We start from the raw sequence: 14,613 nt of genomic DNA on the forward strand, positions 1-14,613 counted from the left end.
GTAAACAATTTGTAAAAAAAAAAAAAAAAAAACTAATTCCTAAGGAGGCCCGCCAGATGGTCAAGGCCCTGCAGAAGCCCGGTGACTTGCTCCCGCATATGGGCCACACACTGACAGATTTCTGCCCAACGCCTCTGTTCCTCTGTGGGTGACAAAAGTTTGGGGATTAATACATCAATAATGAAGCAACATTCAAAAACAACACAAAACAAGCAAAACAAAACGTACAAGCTTGTGCCAAAAAACAACATTACACGGATAAAACCCAGAACCCCAAAATGTCGTAGGCCAAAAATACAAGGGCCCAAAAAAAATGCATACAGGTGTGATATGTGTATGGTGAAATCAGCAGGAACAGGTAAAGACAACCCCCAAAAATCCCCAAAGGCGACAGAAAGCCCACAAAAATAGGGACGACACATGATTACATACAAACAGATTGTGGTGCCCCAAAAAAAAAAAAAAAACATACCGTTCTGCAAAACGCCAGAGCGAGAAGCCACTCCCTCGACCACCTCGGAGGTGGCTACATTCCCCAAACCTAAGGGCAGGGTGTTGGCAGAATCCTTGGAGGGGGTATTTGGAGGAGGGGCGGTTGGAGGAGAGGGGGAATTGGGCTGGAGGGGAAGTAGACCCGAAATCTCGGCCACAGGGTCTGGGGAGGAGGGTGTAATTGAGGAATTGGGGGTTGGAGAGAGGGGCCGGGACCGGCGTCTTGTCTGCCGATGACGCCGTAGTCTTTGCTGTGCCCCTAAAAGATGTAAAAAATATTGTGGTTAGTTTCAACAGGCATCCAAAAACAAAAAAAATATCATGCACATGCAGATATGACTACAATGATAAATAGGACAGACATGAAAACATGCACATGCAGATATGACTACAATGACTAAATAGGACAGACATGAAAACATGCACATGCAGATATGAGTACAATGACTAAATAGGACAGACATGAAAACATGCACATGCAGATATGACTACAATGACTAAATAGGACAGACATGAAAACATGCACATGCAGATATGAGTACAATGACTAAATAGGACAGACATGAAAACATGCACATGCAGATATGACTACAATGACTAAATAGGACAGACATGAAAACATGCACATGCATATATGACTACAATGAATAAATAGGACAGACATGAAAACATGCACATGCAGATATGACTGCAATGAATAAATAGGACAGACATGAAAACATGCACACGCAGTTAGGGCCCACAAGATAAACTTGAAAACCACAGTCCATAAAACTTACTTTCCTCGATCTGCATGCGAAAGCATGCCAGCAAGCGGGGCATCCGCCGGTGCAGGTCCGACCACCTGCGCTCCAGCTGGCCAATATGTCGGCGTGAGCTGAAGGAGCGCAGGCGGCGACGTACCTCCGCATATGCAGAACGCTTTCTGCTATTTGTGATGGGTGGAGGCTGACTGGTGATCCGCCTGTCCATCACCTCCGTGAGCACCAGCACTTCGCGCCTGGTGAATGCGGCGGATCTCATGATGGCAATGGTGTATTTTTAGAAAATTATTTTTAATAAAGCACCAAAAAAAAATTTGATTGGCTAATGTATTTGGGAAATTAACAGGACAAATTCTATTGGTTAGTGTATGAGTCATGTGTTCGACAGGGCCACAAATCTCTTGAGAGTTATGATAGGCTTGATGCAGTGACATGCGTAAGCAAATTAAAATAAAGAAATGAACCACAGAAAATTTGCGGGGATCCAAACAAATAGAACAATTGTTTAATTGGGGCTAACATGTATTTTGAACAATAAAAGCGAATGTTAAGCCGTACGTATTCTGCGAGCAAATACAAACACGGACAAGATTAAAGTTTATTGCATTGTGTTGAAAGAAAAAAAACAATTAAGCTAATTGATACATTGATTGGCATGATACGATTGAGGGAGGTAGGCAGAATAAACGAGCAGGTAATCGGAATCTGACAGGCCCACTTCCGATTTGTACTTTTGCGTGCGTTCCCTTCAAGCCATTTCGGGGATGTACGCTCGCTATTTGGCATGCTCGTTAGTTAGAGGAGGGGTCGGTAGAGTTTGGGGAGGATTTTTAGCTGCGTACGAAAAAACGAGCGAGTGCTTGAATTTAAATATTTTTTTACGTACGCCCACTTGCGAGTGGCTCTGAATGAGGGCCATAGTGTTTAATCTTGTGCTCTGGGTATAAATGTCCATGTGCCGAGCACCTTACACTCATCATCTGAACCAGACATGACTGGAGCTGCTGGCCCCATCGTCCTCCTCATCTCATCAGTGCTGGCTGCAGGTTAGTGACAGCAGGTGATCTGGTTATATACAGGTACAGTACAGCAGGTGATCTGGTTATATACAGGTACAGCACAGCAGGTGATCTGGTTATATACAGGTACAGCACAGCAGGTGATCTGGTTATATACAGGTACAGTACAGCAGGTGATCTGGTTATATACAGGTACAGTACAGCAGGTGATCTGGTTATATACAGGTACAGCACAGCAGGTGATCTGGTTATATACAGGTACAGTACAGCAGGTGATCTGGTTATATACAGGTACAGTACAGCAGGTGATCTGGTTATATACAGGTACAGCACAGCAGGTGATCTGGTTATATACAGGTACAGTACAGCAGGTGATCTGGTTATATACAGGTACAGCACAGCAGGTAATGTGGTTATATACAGGTCACACAGGTACAGTACAGCAGGTAATGTGGTTATATACAGGTCACACAGGTACAGTACATCAGGTAATGTGGTTATATACAGGTCACACAGGTACAGTACAGCAGGTAATGTGGTTATATACAGGTCACACAGGTACAGTACAGCAGGTAATGTGGTTATATACAGGTCACACAGGTACAGTACAGCAGGTAATGTGGTTATATACAGGTACAGTACAGCAGGTAATGTGGTTATATACAGGTCACACAGGTACAGTACAGCAGGTAATGTGGTTATATACAGGTCACACAGGTAAAGTACAGCAGGTAAAGTGGTTATACACAGGTCACACAGGTACAGTACAGCAGGTAATGTGGTTATATACAGGTCACACAGGTACAGTACAGCAGGTAATGTGGTTATATACAGGTCACACAGGTACAGTACAGCAGGTAATGTGGTTATATACAGGTCACACAGGTACAGTACAGCAGGTAATGTGGTTATATACAGGTCACACAGGTACAGTACAGCAGGTAATGTGGTTATATACAGGTCACACAAGTACAGTACAGCAGGTAATGTGGTTATATACAGGTCACACAGGTACAGTACAGCAGGTAATGTGGTTATATACAGGTCACACAGGTACAGTACAGCAGGTAATGTGGTTATATACAGGTCACACAGGCACAGGTACAGTACAGCAGGTAATGTGGTTATATACAGTCCCCCAAAATTCTGGTTTGACCTAATTTCTCATATGCACCAAGCCTTTCTAGTGTGATGCCCTCTGGGGCTTGGTTGCGGTGGGTAATGCCATCTCCTGATGGCGTTCTCCTGTATAAGCCTATGGGCTTCTATTGGCAGATCCCTCCCAGCACCCCCCTCGGTGTGTGTGTTTCTGTGCATGAGCAGAAGGACGTCATAGACCCAGAGGTCCTTCCAAGGTAAAGGGCCGCTCTTACTGAGAGATGTCCTATGCAGTGTTCTTCATGGGCACGGGCGTTTCTAGTGCCAGCAGGCATGCGGAGGGTGGCGGGATCCATCGCGTCCGGAATGCTATACGTCATGCAGCAATGCCGCCTTGTATGTGTGGTCTGTAGAACTCGCATGTGCAGGAGTCCCGAGATAGGAGAGAAGAGACCTGTAATGCCGTCCTGTCCCTGCATGTGCAGGAGTCCCGAGAGAGAAGAGACCTGTAATGCCGTCCTGTCCCTGCATGTGCGATATCATACATCCGGGCGCTATTTTTACATAATGCGATGCGATCATGGGCGTTAATATCGCGCCCAGATGGCATTGAGTATGTCTATGGATTAATTGTCCCCCAAGTATTCCTGTAGGGGGCGCTCTCTGACCATTTGCTTATTATCAGAACTGTAGGTGTTGTTGCTATTTATAAATTACACTGATTAAAATGTCACTTTTATTGTTACTTCATTATAAAATCGTTATTTCTACATTTTCCTTATGGCAGGTGATATAATAAATGCCAGTGAGATGTCACATGCAGGGGGCCGGATGTCACATACAGGGGGCGGGATGTCACATGCAGGGTGGGGATGTCACATGCAGGATAGGATGTCACATACAGGGGGCGGGATGTCACATGCAGGGGACGGGATGTCACATACAGGACGGGATGTCACATACAGTATAGGATGTCACATACAGGGAGGATTTTACATACAGGACGGGATGTCACATACAGGACGGGATGTCACATACAGGCCGGGATGTCACATACAGGGTAGGATGTCACATACAGGATAGGATGTCACATACAGGCCGGGATGTCACATACAGGATAGGATGTCACATGCAGGGTGGGGATGTCACATGCAGGGCGGGATGTCACATACAGGACAGGATGTCACATACAGGATAGGATGTCACATACAGGGCAGGATGTCACATACAGGATGGGATGTCACATACAGGATGGGATGTCACATACAGGGTGGGGATGTCACATGCAGGGGGTGGGATGTCACATGCAGGGGGTGGGATGTCACATACAGGACGGGATGTCACATACAGGGCGGGATGTCACATACAGGGCGGGATGTCACATACAGGGTGGGCTGTCACATGCAGGTGGTGGGATGTCACATACAGGACGGGATGTCACACACAGGGCGGGATGTCACACGCAGGGCGGGATGTCACACGCAGGACAGGATGTCACACGCAGGATAGGATGTCACATACAGGGCGGGATGTCACATACAGGATGGGATGTCACATACAGGGCAGGATGTCACATACAGGGTGGGGAAGTCACATGCAGGGGGCGGGATGTCACATACAGGGAGGGATGTCACATACAGGGCGGGGATGTCACATACAGGGTGGGGATGTCACATACAGGGCGGGATGTCACATACAGGGTGGGGATGTCACATGCAGGGGGCGGGATGTCACATACAGGGTGGGATGTCACATACAGGACGGGATGTCACATACAGGGCGGGATGTCACATACAGGGCAGGATGTCACATGCAGGACAGGATGTCACATGCAGGATAGGATGTCACATACAGGGCGGGATGTCACATACAGGATGGGATGTCACATACAGGGCGGGATGTCACATACAGGGTGGGGATGTCACATGCAGGGGGTGGGATGTCACATACAGGATGGGATGTCACATACAGGGCAGGATGTCACATACAGGGTGGGGATGTCACATGCAGGGGGCGGGATGTCACATACAGGGAGGGATGTCACATACAGGGTGGGATGTCACATACAGGGTGGGATGTCACATACAGGGCAGGATGTCATACAGGGTGGGGATGTCACATACAGGACAGGATGTCACATACAGGGTGGGGATGTCACATGCAGGGGGCGGGATGTCACAAGCAGGGGGCGGGATGTCACATGCAGGGGGCGGGATGTCACATACAGGGCGGGATGTCACATACAGGGCGGGATGTCACATACAGGGTGGGGATGTCACATGCAGGGGGCGGGATGTCACATACAGGGTGAGGATGTCACATGCAGGAGGCGGGATGTCACATACAGGGCGGGATGTCACATACAGTCCCCTGTCACTTCTTGTCTTATACCACAAGGCAGCAAAGAGCTGTTCTAGCTACATCCTCCCATCTTCTCTACCTCCTCCTGCTTCCAGTAGCCGGTGACATAATGCTGGCTGATGGGATGCCTCCTAATACTATACCGACAGTGGCATCCCGAAGGTTAATATCCCCACAGGGGTCAGGTAAGTATACTTCCCCTTCCCCCTTCTCCCCCTAACCCTCCTTTCTTGTAGCCTAACCCTAACCCTCCCCCCCCGCACACTAACCCCCCCTCATGGTGCCTAACCCTAACCATCCCCACCCCGCACACTAACCCCCCCAGTGGTGCCTAACCCTAATCATCCCCACCCCACACACTAGCCCCCCCAGTGGTGCCTAACCCTAACCATCCCCACCCCGCACATTAACCCCCCCCAGTGGTGCCTAACCCTAACCATCCCCACCCCGCACACTAACCCCCCCAGTGGTGCCTAACCCTGACCATCCCCACCCCACACACTAACCCCCCCAGTGGTGCCTAACCCCAACATTCCCCTCTATGGGTGCCTAACCCTAACAATCCCCACCCCGCACACTAACCCCCCCCAGTGGTGCCTAACCCCAACATTCCCCTCTATGGGTGCCTAACCCTAACCATCCCCACCCTGCACACTAACCCCCTCAGTGGTGCCTAACCCCAAAATTCCCCTCTATGGCTGCCTAACCCTAACCATCCCCACCCCGCACACTAACCCCCCCAGTGGTGCCTAACCCCAACATTCCCCTCTATGGGTGCCTAACCCTAACCTCCCCCCAAAACTTAACCCTAACTCTGCTATGCTGGCTAAACCTACCACCAATACCGCCCCCTGCGGCTTTCACTAAGGGCACCCCGGATTTACCTAATTCGGCTGGCGTCCTCTTCTGGATTCTAGCATTGGTATTAAGATGGCCGTCTGTATTTATTTCCAACTCCTATCTTAAGTCCCATGTCGGGCTTCCCCGTCCGCTGGTCTGAAAACTACATCCTCTCACCAAATCTACCCCCTACCAACCCTCTAACATAGTAAACTCCACCTCACCCACACCCCCAGCCCCAGAGGCAGTACAGCGGGTGAGGGTTAGATTATTCCTTTCCCAACTCGGCACTTTCACAGTTCTACCAATTCCCACCAAATGTCCAATCATTCTCCTTCACTTCATCAGCGGTACAGGCTATCCGGATTTCCAACCCCTCTTCTCTGGATGTTCCTATTATCTATCGGCCCCCCGGACCAACAATTTGTTTATGTATTCTGAATTAGTTGGATTGAATCACTTCTGTCGTTTTATTTCAGTTGAGAGACAAGGGGGGTCATTCAGAGAGAGGTGTCCAAAGCATGAATCCATTTACTGTGCTTGTGAAGACCCCTTTATATGATGGGGTAACGCCATCTCTCACCCCTTGTCTCTGAATGTCCCACTCTCACCTGCACAGTCCTGGCTTCACTATTTACCCAGTTATACATTGTATTTATTATTTCCCATAACTACAGCAACCACAGCAATCTTTTATTACATAAACGACTTTTTCCCATTCTCTTCTAGACGTGAACTATGTGTGCCCTGCGTTTGATCCGTCCATCTGTGCATTTGCCAGGCCTATACCTGCCCAGTGTCACAACGACACACAGTGTCGCGCCGGCAAGAAATGTTGCTGCCAGAACTGCGGCTGGGAATGTGTGGACCCTTTGGAAGGTAGGGCCCCCTCCGTGTCTAGTGCGTGGCACTGTATGAGCGGTCACTGTACATTACTCTCTGTCCTCTCCCCCTCTGCAGTAAGGCCTGGCCGCTGTCCCCCTATAAAAATCAAGTGTGAAAAACTTCCATACGAGTGTAAGAGCGACAGTGACTGCCTCGACCAGAAGATTTGCTGTGATATCTGTGGGAAGACCTGCCAGAAGCCTTTCCGAGGTATCTGAGATACTTCTCAACAATATCCGTCAGACGTAACAATCGAAGGGACATAGGTCCTCATTTACTACCGAGTTTTATCACCAAACTGAGTGATAAATGTCACTGTGTATGATAATGGTTCTCCAGCCAATCAGCTCCCAGCTGTCCCTGTGTATGATAAATGGTGCTCCAGCCAATCAGCTCCCAACTGTCACTGTGTATGATAAATGATGCTCCAACCAATCAGCCCCCAACTGTCACTGTGTATGAGAAATGGTGCTCCAACCAATCAGCTCCCAACTGTCACTGTGTATGATAAATGGTGCTCCAACCGATCAGCCCCCAACTGTCACTGTGTATGATAAATGGTGCTCCAACCAATCAGCTCCCAACTGTCACTGTGTATGATAAATGATGCTCTAACCAATCAGCTCCCAACTGTCACTGTGTATGATAAATGGTGCTCCAGCCAATCAGCTCCCAACTGTCACTGTGTATGATAAATGGTGCTCCAGCCAATCAGCTGCCAACTGTCACTGTGAATGATAAATGGTGCTCCAGCCAATCAGCTCCCATCTGTCACTGTGTATGATAATGGTGCTCCAGCCAATCAGCTCCCAACTGTCACTGTGTATGCTAAATGGTGCTCCAGCCAATCAGCTCCCAACTGTCACTGTGTATGATAAATGGTGCTCCAGCCAATCAGCTCCCAACTGTCACTGTGTATGATAATAGTGCTCCAGCCAATCAGCTCCCAACTGTCACTGTGTATGATAAATGGTGCTCCAACCAATCAGCTACCAACTGTCATCTGTTAGAAAAGTGACAGTGGGAGCTGATTGGCTGGAGCACCATTTATCATACGCAGTGACATTTATCACTCGTTTTGGTGATAAAACTCATTAATAAATGGAGCCTTATGTGCTGAACAAGAACTGGACAAGAAATTTCTCCTTAATGATATATACAATGTCACAGCGCATAGTGCCTGTCTATTTTTTATCTCTCACTGCAGAACCGGGCGGCGTTTGCCCCAAGAATGATGGGAAGCCTGCGCAGTGTCAGTCCGTCCAGTGCAGCCGGGACTCAGACTGTTATGTGAATGAGATATGCTGCGTTTCTGGAGAGGGGCAGCAGTGTGTGACCCCAGTCTTCCCAGGTAATGCAGGGGGGGCAGGAAGAGTTATGTCAGTTATTTACCGAGTCCTTTCAGATCCCTGGAGCCATTTTGCAGGATAGTATATTAGATTGAGCTTTGAAGTAAGGGGCATAGATTGCAGAATTGGTTGGGTGCCCCCCACGTACCTGTACAAGGTGATCACACAGCGGCCTATCATTGGGATGCCCTGTGCACAGCCGGGAGCTCTTTTATAGAGGAAAGTCGGGAGGCTCAGCAGCAGCTGTTGGGCTCAGGTAGCAAACCCCCCGACTGTCACTGCAGGTAGGATCAGAGGAACCTTTTCACTCCCCTGAACATGAAACCAGCATGAGCGCCTGCCCCATGAGTCATGTACACGGTCACACGTGTGCCCTACGGGTCATGTACACGGTCACACGTGTGCCTGCGGTCTGGCGTGCACGCGCTTCCTCAAACAGATTATCTTTTGGGGAGGGGCAATGGAGGGTGCAGTGAGGGTTTTTGTGGCAGTTTCGCAGCATTTGTCCTTATCTAATGTGAAAATGGACACCGGGAAGCGCAATAAAAGGCCGGTGTCAGTCTCCGCTTTCCATGTTCTTCTATCTGAGGAGATAATTCTTATAAAGGGAAAGTGTTTGCTGAGAACGTTCCCATCTCACATTCTGAGATTACAAAAACATTTCTGGGTCTTTTTTCTCCTTGTGTTAAGGACATTCGAGACCAAAGGCGGCATGCACGATGTATAGCATCCGGGACGCGATGCATCTCGCCACTCTTTACATGCATGTCGATGTTAATTACACCATTCTGTATAAATAAAATCGCACAAGACCGATCTATGACCCAGAAGGCCCTCTGCCGTCCCTCTGCACATGCCGTGGGGGCTTAATGGATCCCGCTCACATCACTCTCTGAATAGAGGGCCTAATTCAGACCTGCTCGCGAGCGCTCGCAAGCGGGTCGATGTTGGGCAAGTGCGCATGCGCACGACGGAGGCTGCCAAGCCGTCGTTATGGGTCTCGCTCCAAAGGGGGCGTGCTGTCGACGGTGAGTGACAGCACGCCCCCTTTGGTGGGCGTGCCAGGGGCGTTGCTGCCCAGACAGAGGCGTTCCCATGGGAATGCCTACCGTCTGGGGTCGGCCCCACTGACATCGCTAGTGATGTCAGTGGGAGTGATTTTGGCTCTGATAGAGCCAAAATCTCTCCTGGGCTTGCGGCAGACGAGACCCTACAGCAAGGATCTCGTCGCAAGCCCGATGGTCGCGATGGTCTTGACCATCGCGACCATCATCATGGACGCTCGCATAAGCTGTGGGTGGTAACCCACAGCTATGCGAGCGTCCAGGAGGCCGCAACAAAAAAAGAAAAAAAAGCCGTGATTCAGAGTGAGCGCTCTGTCTGAGCGTCCGGCTCTGAATCAGGCCCAGAATCCCATAGATTCACATCCAGAGCTTGGTACATATGAGAAATGTGGTCAAACCCCAGAAAACAGTATTTTCTGGGGTGTGACCGCGGTTCTCACATTGCTGCATCCCGCCCTATAACACTCTCACAGGGGTGCCAGGCAGGTAGGGCGCTTTCTGTAAGAGGATATGCCTGTGGGCAATGCCAGCAGCATGCCAGGTTCCCGCAGATGTGAGGTGATGGCATCCTGGGGACGGGCTCCTTTCGGTAGTGATACATTGGGGCTACCCAACATTTCTTATTGCCGCTATATGGGGCGATGAGAAATGATCATAATCGGGTTTAGAAATCGATGATTAATACATATGCCCTTTATCGTCAACATTCCTAATTCCCTAATACACAGCGTAGAGATGATGTCTGACCATGCCAGGTCAGCAGTGACCCACGTTATCAGAATGGGAAGGAACATGGGGCCCGATTCAGACCCGGACGCTAAGCTGCGTTCATACACAGCTGTCAGCAGGCAAAGTACGCAAATTCTGTGATCGCTAGCAAGACAACACGCCCACTATATCTTGCCGTGCGATCGCGGTATGTAACTAGACGCCCACCAGCCTGACACGAGACGCCCACTTTCCCTTAGTAACATACGTCATCTCCAGGAAGTGTATTAAACCATCGGTACCTTCGGCCAACATCGGACACATACGCAGCACTTGTGGTTGACCTTTCCCTACCGCAAGCACTGCGAATGCTGCTGTCTGTATTTCAGCCATATGACATGTATGTTGACGATGCGTCTTAATTATGCACGCCCCTGAAACGGCGTTAAAATGCACAGACACGCCTGTGTTCGCACCACCACACCCCCGTTACCATCGACCAGCCCCTGTCACCACCCACAAACGGCACGTTCTGTCACTCATGCTTGCGGAGCATCTGTGTACTCGCTGCGATCACTTTCTGATTGCAGCGCCTGGTTCATTCACGCGCACTGTGTCTTATACGTGTGGGCAGATTGCGACTAGCAACCGGGTGCGTGCGAACGCAGCCTTGCGACCGCGTCTGAATTGGCCCCATGGTCCATATCTCTCATAGCAAACAAAGAAGGGATGACTCTGGTCACACTCAGGGCCTGATAGAGGGGTGTGCGCAGTGTCCGTGCCGCACGCAAGTGGACGATTTTTTCAGTCTGCGCATGCGTCATCATGGTGACTGTTGTGAGACGCAGAACGAATCTGAACACAGAGGCCATTTCAGTGGATTCTTCTAGGTGGTAGCAGGGTGTGGCTAGATAGACGCGGACATGTCACGGCCAGCGACTGCGCCTTTTGCTCTGACACCAGCAGCCATGTATAGATGGAGATTCTGCGCCTATGTAGCGCTGGTGCATTGTTTCACGCTGTGACCGATGATGCATGTTAATATACACAGTGACGGATTAGGTATGGTGCCGGTTGGCGTCTCTGTATGAATGCCATGGGGCGTGGCCTTAGCATGAAGACGCAGCCGCTGCTGCAATATGGTGCCACCACGGAGTCAGACCTATAATCTCCTCTCCATTCGGTTGTGGAATTTTTGGCTTATAACTAGGAATCAGGGCTGTCACTGCCGTTAGGGTGGAGTGGAGAAAGCAGGATCTACGTCGGCCTCTTTAGAACATCTATGACGGCCTGCCTGTGTGACCCTATGGGTCACTCAGCTGGCCGATGGTCAAATAGATTATCCGATGCTGCATCCAAGGACGCAGCTCGGATCAGTAAGACATGCAGGAGGTGGGAGGCCTCCTGCCACATTACCATATTAGTGCTGGCCGCTGCGATAGTTAATGCGTCCTTAGCTAAATTAGCCCCATGACGTAGTAAAGAGTCTCCCTCTCTAAAGATCTTACTGAGCCTCAGTGAGAATTATTTTTATAGGAATGGAATAGCGGCATCTAAATGAGATTGTAGCCGGATTCATGTGTTAGGCCTAGCGAGCACTCTGTCACAGCTGTCGTCAGCGCCCCCTGGTGGTCAGCAATGAGATGTCAGGTATAACACAGGCAGTCTCGGGTGGGTGGGGGGGGGTCTTTACTTCATATGAACTAATTTAAACCCTTTCTGACCCTACAGCGAAATGAAAATGTGACTAAAAGAAAATGTCGGATGTTCTCGGGGACTTGGATCCTGTGACATCCGGAATACAGAGAGATGACCCTGATTACCGCTGTAGCATCACAATAGTCTTATTTCCAATCTTAGTATACTGCTAATCTCTGTTTCACAATAAGATTAAACTCTCGTTTCTCCAGGACCTTGAGTAACTTGCTGAGCAATCAGCACATGTTCCATAAATAAAGTCAACTTTCAAATCCGTAAAGAGGTGGATGGCTTCTATGTGTTCCCTGAGGTCCAATGTGTCTCCATGACCTGTATAACAATCTGTGTAATGTACCTAATGTACTTCTAAGAAATGATGTCACCCCAAATTCCTGATTTGCAAATTGGGGTATCTACACCCAAACTGTTAGTGATCCACATAAACCAAGCCCTGGATAGGCCAAACCCAGAAATCCAGGAGTCCTTCTGTGGTGGTGTGTACGTTTACGCTCCTGCTGATATCTGGCTACTGGTGGGCACTGGGTGGTCATTATTCATGGGCCCTGAGCAATGCACAACGTGTGCAAAGACCTGATAGAACAATACATTGGAAGCTTGGTGGTCAGGTGCTCGCCCTGTTCAGGACTGGTGCAGAGTGTCCCTGGAGACTAATGAGTATGACTCTGTTCCAATGTGATGCTTATTGTTACCATTGTGTTGTTGTGGCTCTGTTACATGGGAAACTATCCCGGACATATGGACTGATACAGTCGCACAATGCTGCTACTACTTCATCATCTGTGACTTTCTGCTAATGCTGGTAAAAGCTCTTCCCCTGGTGTACAAGCGCCTGACTGTGCAAGATGGTCCTAACTATAGATAGACAGTAATTAGATAGACACCAAATGTTAGACAGTCAATAGTTCGACAGGGGCAACAGTCAGACACACTAAAGATAGACATGTAAAAGTTGGAAAGGTGCAAAAGATCAACAGGGTCAAAAGTTCAAAACGAAAATAGGTGACAATTTTTTTTTTTTTTTAGGATTAAGTTTAGGGTTAGAGTTAAGCATCAGGAAGGAGGGTTAGAGTTATGCACTTACTCTCACGGTTAGAGTTTGGCACTTACCCTCACGGTTAGAGTTAGGCACTTACCGTCATGGTTAGAGTTAGGCACTTACCCTCACGGTTAGTTAGGCACTTACCCCCACGGTTAGAGTTAGGCACTTACCCTCACGGTTAGAGTTAGGCACTTACCCTCATGGTTAGAGTTAGGCACTTACCCTCACGGTTAGAGTTAGGCACTCACCCTCACGGTTAGAGTTAGGCACTTACCCTCATGGTTAGAGTTAGGCACTTACCCTCACGGTTAGAGTTAGGCACTTACCCCTACGGTTAGAGTTAGGCACTTACCCCCACGGTTAGAGTTAGGCACTTACCCTCACGGTTAGAGTTAGGCACTTACCCTCATGGTTAGAGTTAGGCACTTATCCTCACGGTTAGAGTTAGGCACTTACCCTCACTTTTAGAGTTGGGCACTTACCCTCACGGTTAGTTAGGCACTTTCCCTCATGGTTAGAGTTAGGCACTTTCCCTCACGGTTAAAGTTAGGCACTTTCCCTCACGGTTAGAGTTAGGCACTTACCCCCACGGTTAGAGTTAGGCACTTACCCCCACGTTTAGAGTTAGGCACTTACCCTCATGGTTAGAGTTAGGCACTTACCCAGATGGTTAGAGTTAGGCACTTAACCCCATGGTTAGAGTTAGGCACTTACCCAGATTGTTAGGGTTAGGCACTTACCCCCATGGTTAGAGTTAGGCACTTACCCCCATGGTTACAGTTAGGCACTTACCCAGATGGTTAGGGTTAGGCATCAGGAAGGAGGGTTAGGGTTAGGATGAAGATTAGGGCTAAATAACAAAAAAAAAATTGTCGACCATTTAATGTCGTACTTTTGTCCCTGTCAAACTTTTTGTTTGTCTAACATCTGGTGTCTATCTAATTACTGTCTATGGGGTCTATTTACTAAGCAGTGTTAGGAGACAGAGTGAAAAGTGATAAGGTGCCAGCCAATCAGCTCCCAACTGTCATTAGGAGCTGATTGGCTGGTACCTTTTCTCATTTCACTTTGTCTCCTAACACAGCTTAGTAAATAGACCCCTGTCTCTTATACTGCACCCACTGTGCTAGTACTGGAGTGACAACTTTGTGCGTGTTCAGACACAAATATTGGTCACTGAAATTTCCACCTGCCCCATGCTAGGTGCCGATTCTCTGTCAGACTATGGCCTTCTACTGTATGTGGGGGATTAAGGGGTCCAATCATCAAGAGAAA

General features: G+C 48.8%; 1 protein-coding gene across 1 annotated transcript in view; it reads left to right on the forward strand.

The window, feature by feature from the left end:
* Nucleotides 1-2,247: 2,247 nt before the first annotated feature.
* Nucleotides 2,248-14,613, forward strand: part of LOC148523422 (uncharacterized) — a 69,707-nt gene continuing 57,341 nt past the window's right edge. The window contains exons 1-4 of the mRNA XM_088473297.1: nucleotides 2,248-2,302; nucleotides 7,304-7,453; nucleotides 7,535-7,669; nucleotides 8,667-8,810. Coding sequence (XP_088329423.1) covers nucleotides 2,248-2,302; nucleotides 7,304-7,453; nucleotides 7,535-7,669; nucleotides 8,667-8,810 — 484 coding nt within the window. The remainder of the gene's footprint in view (nucleotides 2,303-7,303; nucleotides 7,454-7,534; nucleotides 7,670-8,666; nucleotides 8,811-14,613) is intronic.

Source organism: Taudactylus pleione, unplaced genomic scaffold, assembly GCF_031769625.1.
Source record: "Taudactylus pleione unplaced genomic scaffold, aTauple2 ptg000134l, whole genome shotgun sequence".
Classification (NCBI taxonomy): Eukaryota; Metazoa; Chordata; class Amphibia; order Anura; family Myobatrachidae; genus Taudactylus; species Taudactylus pleione.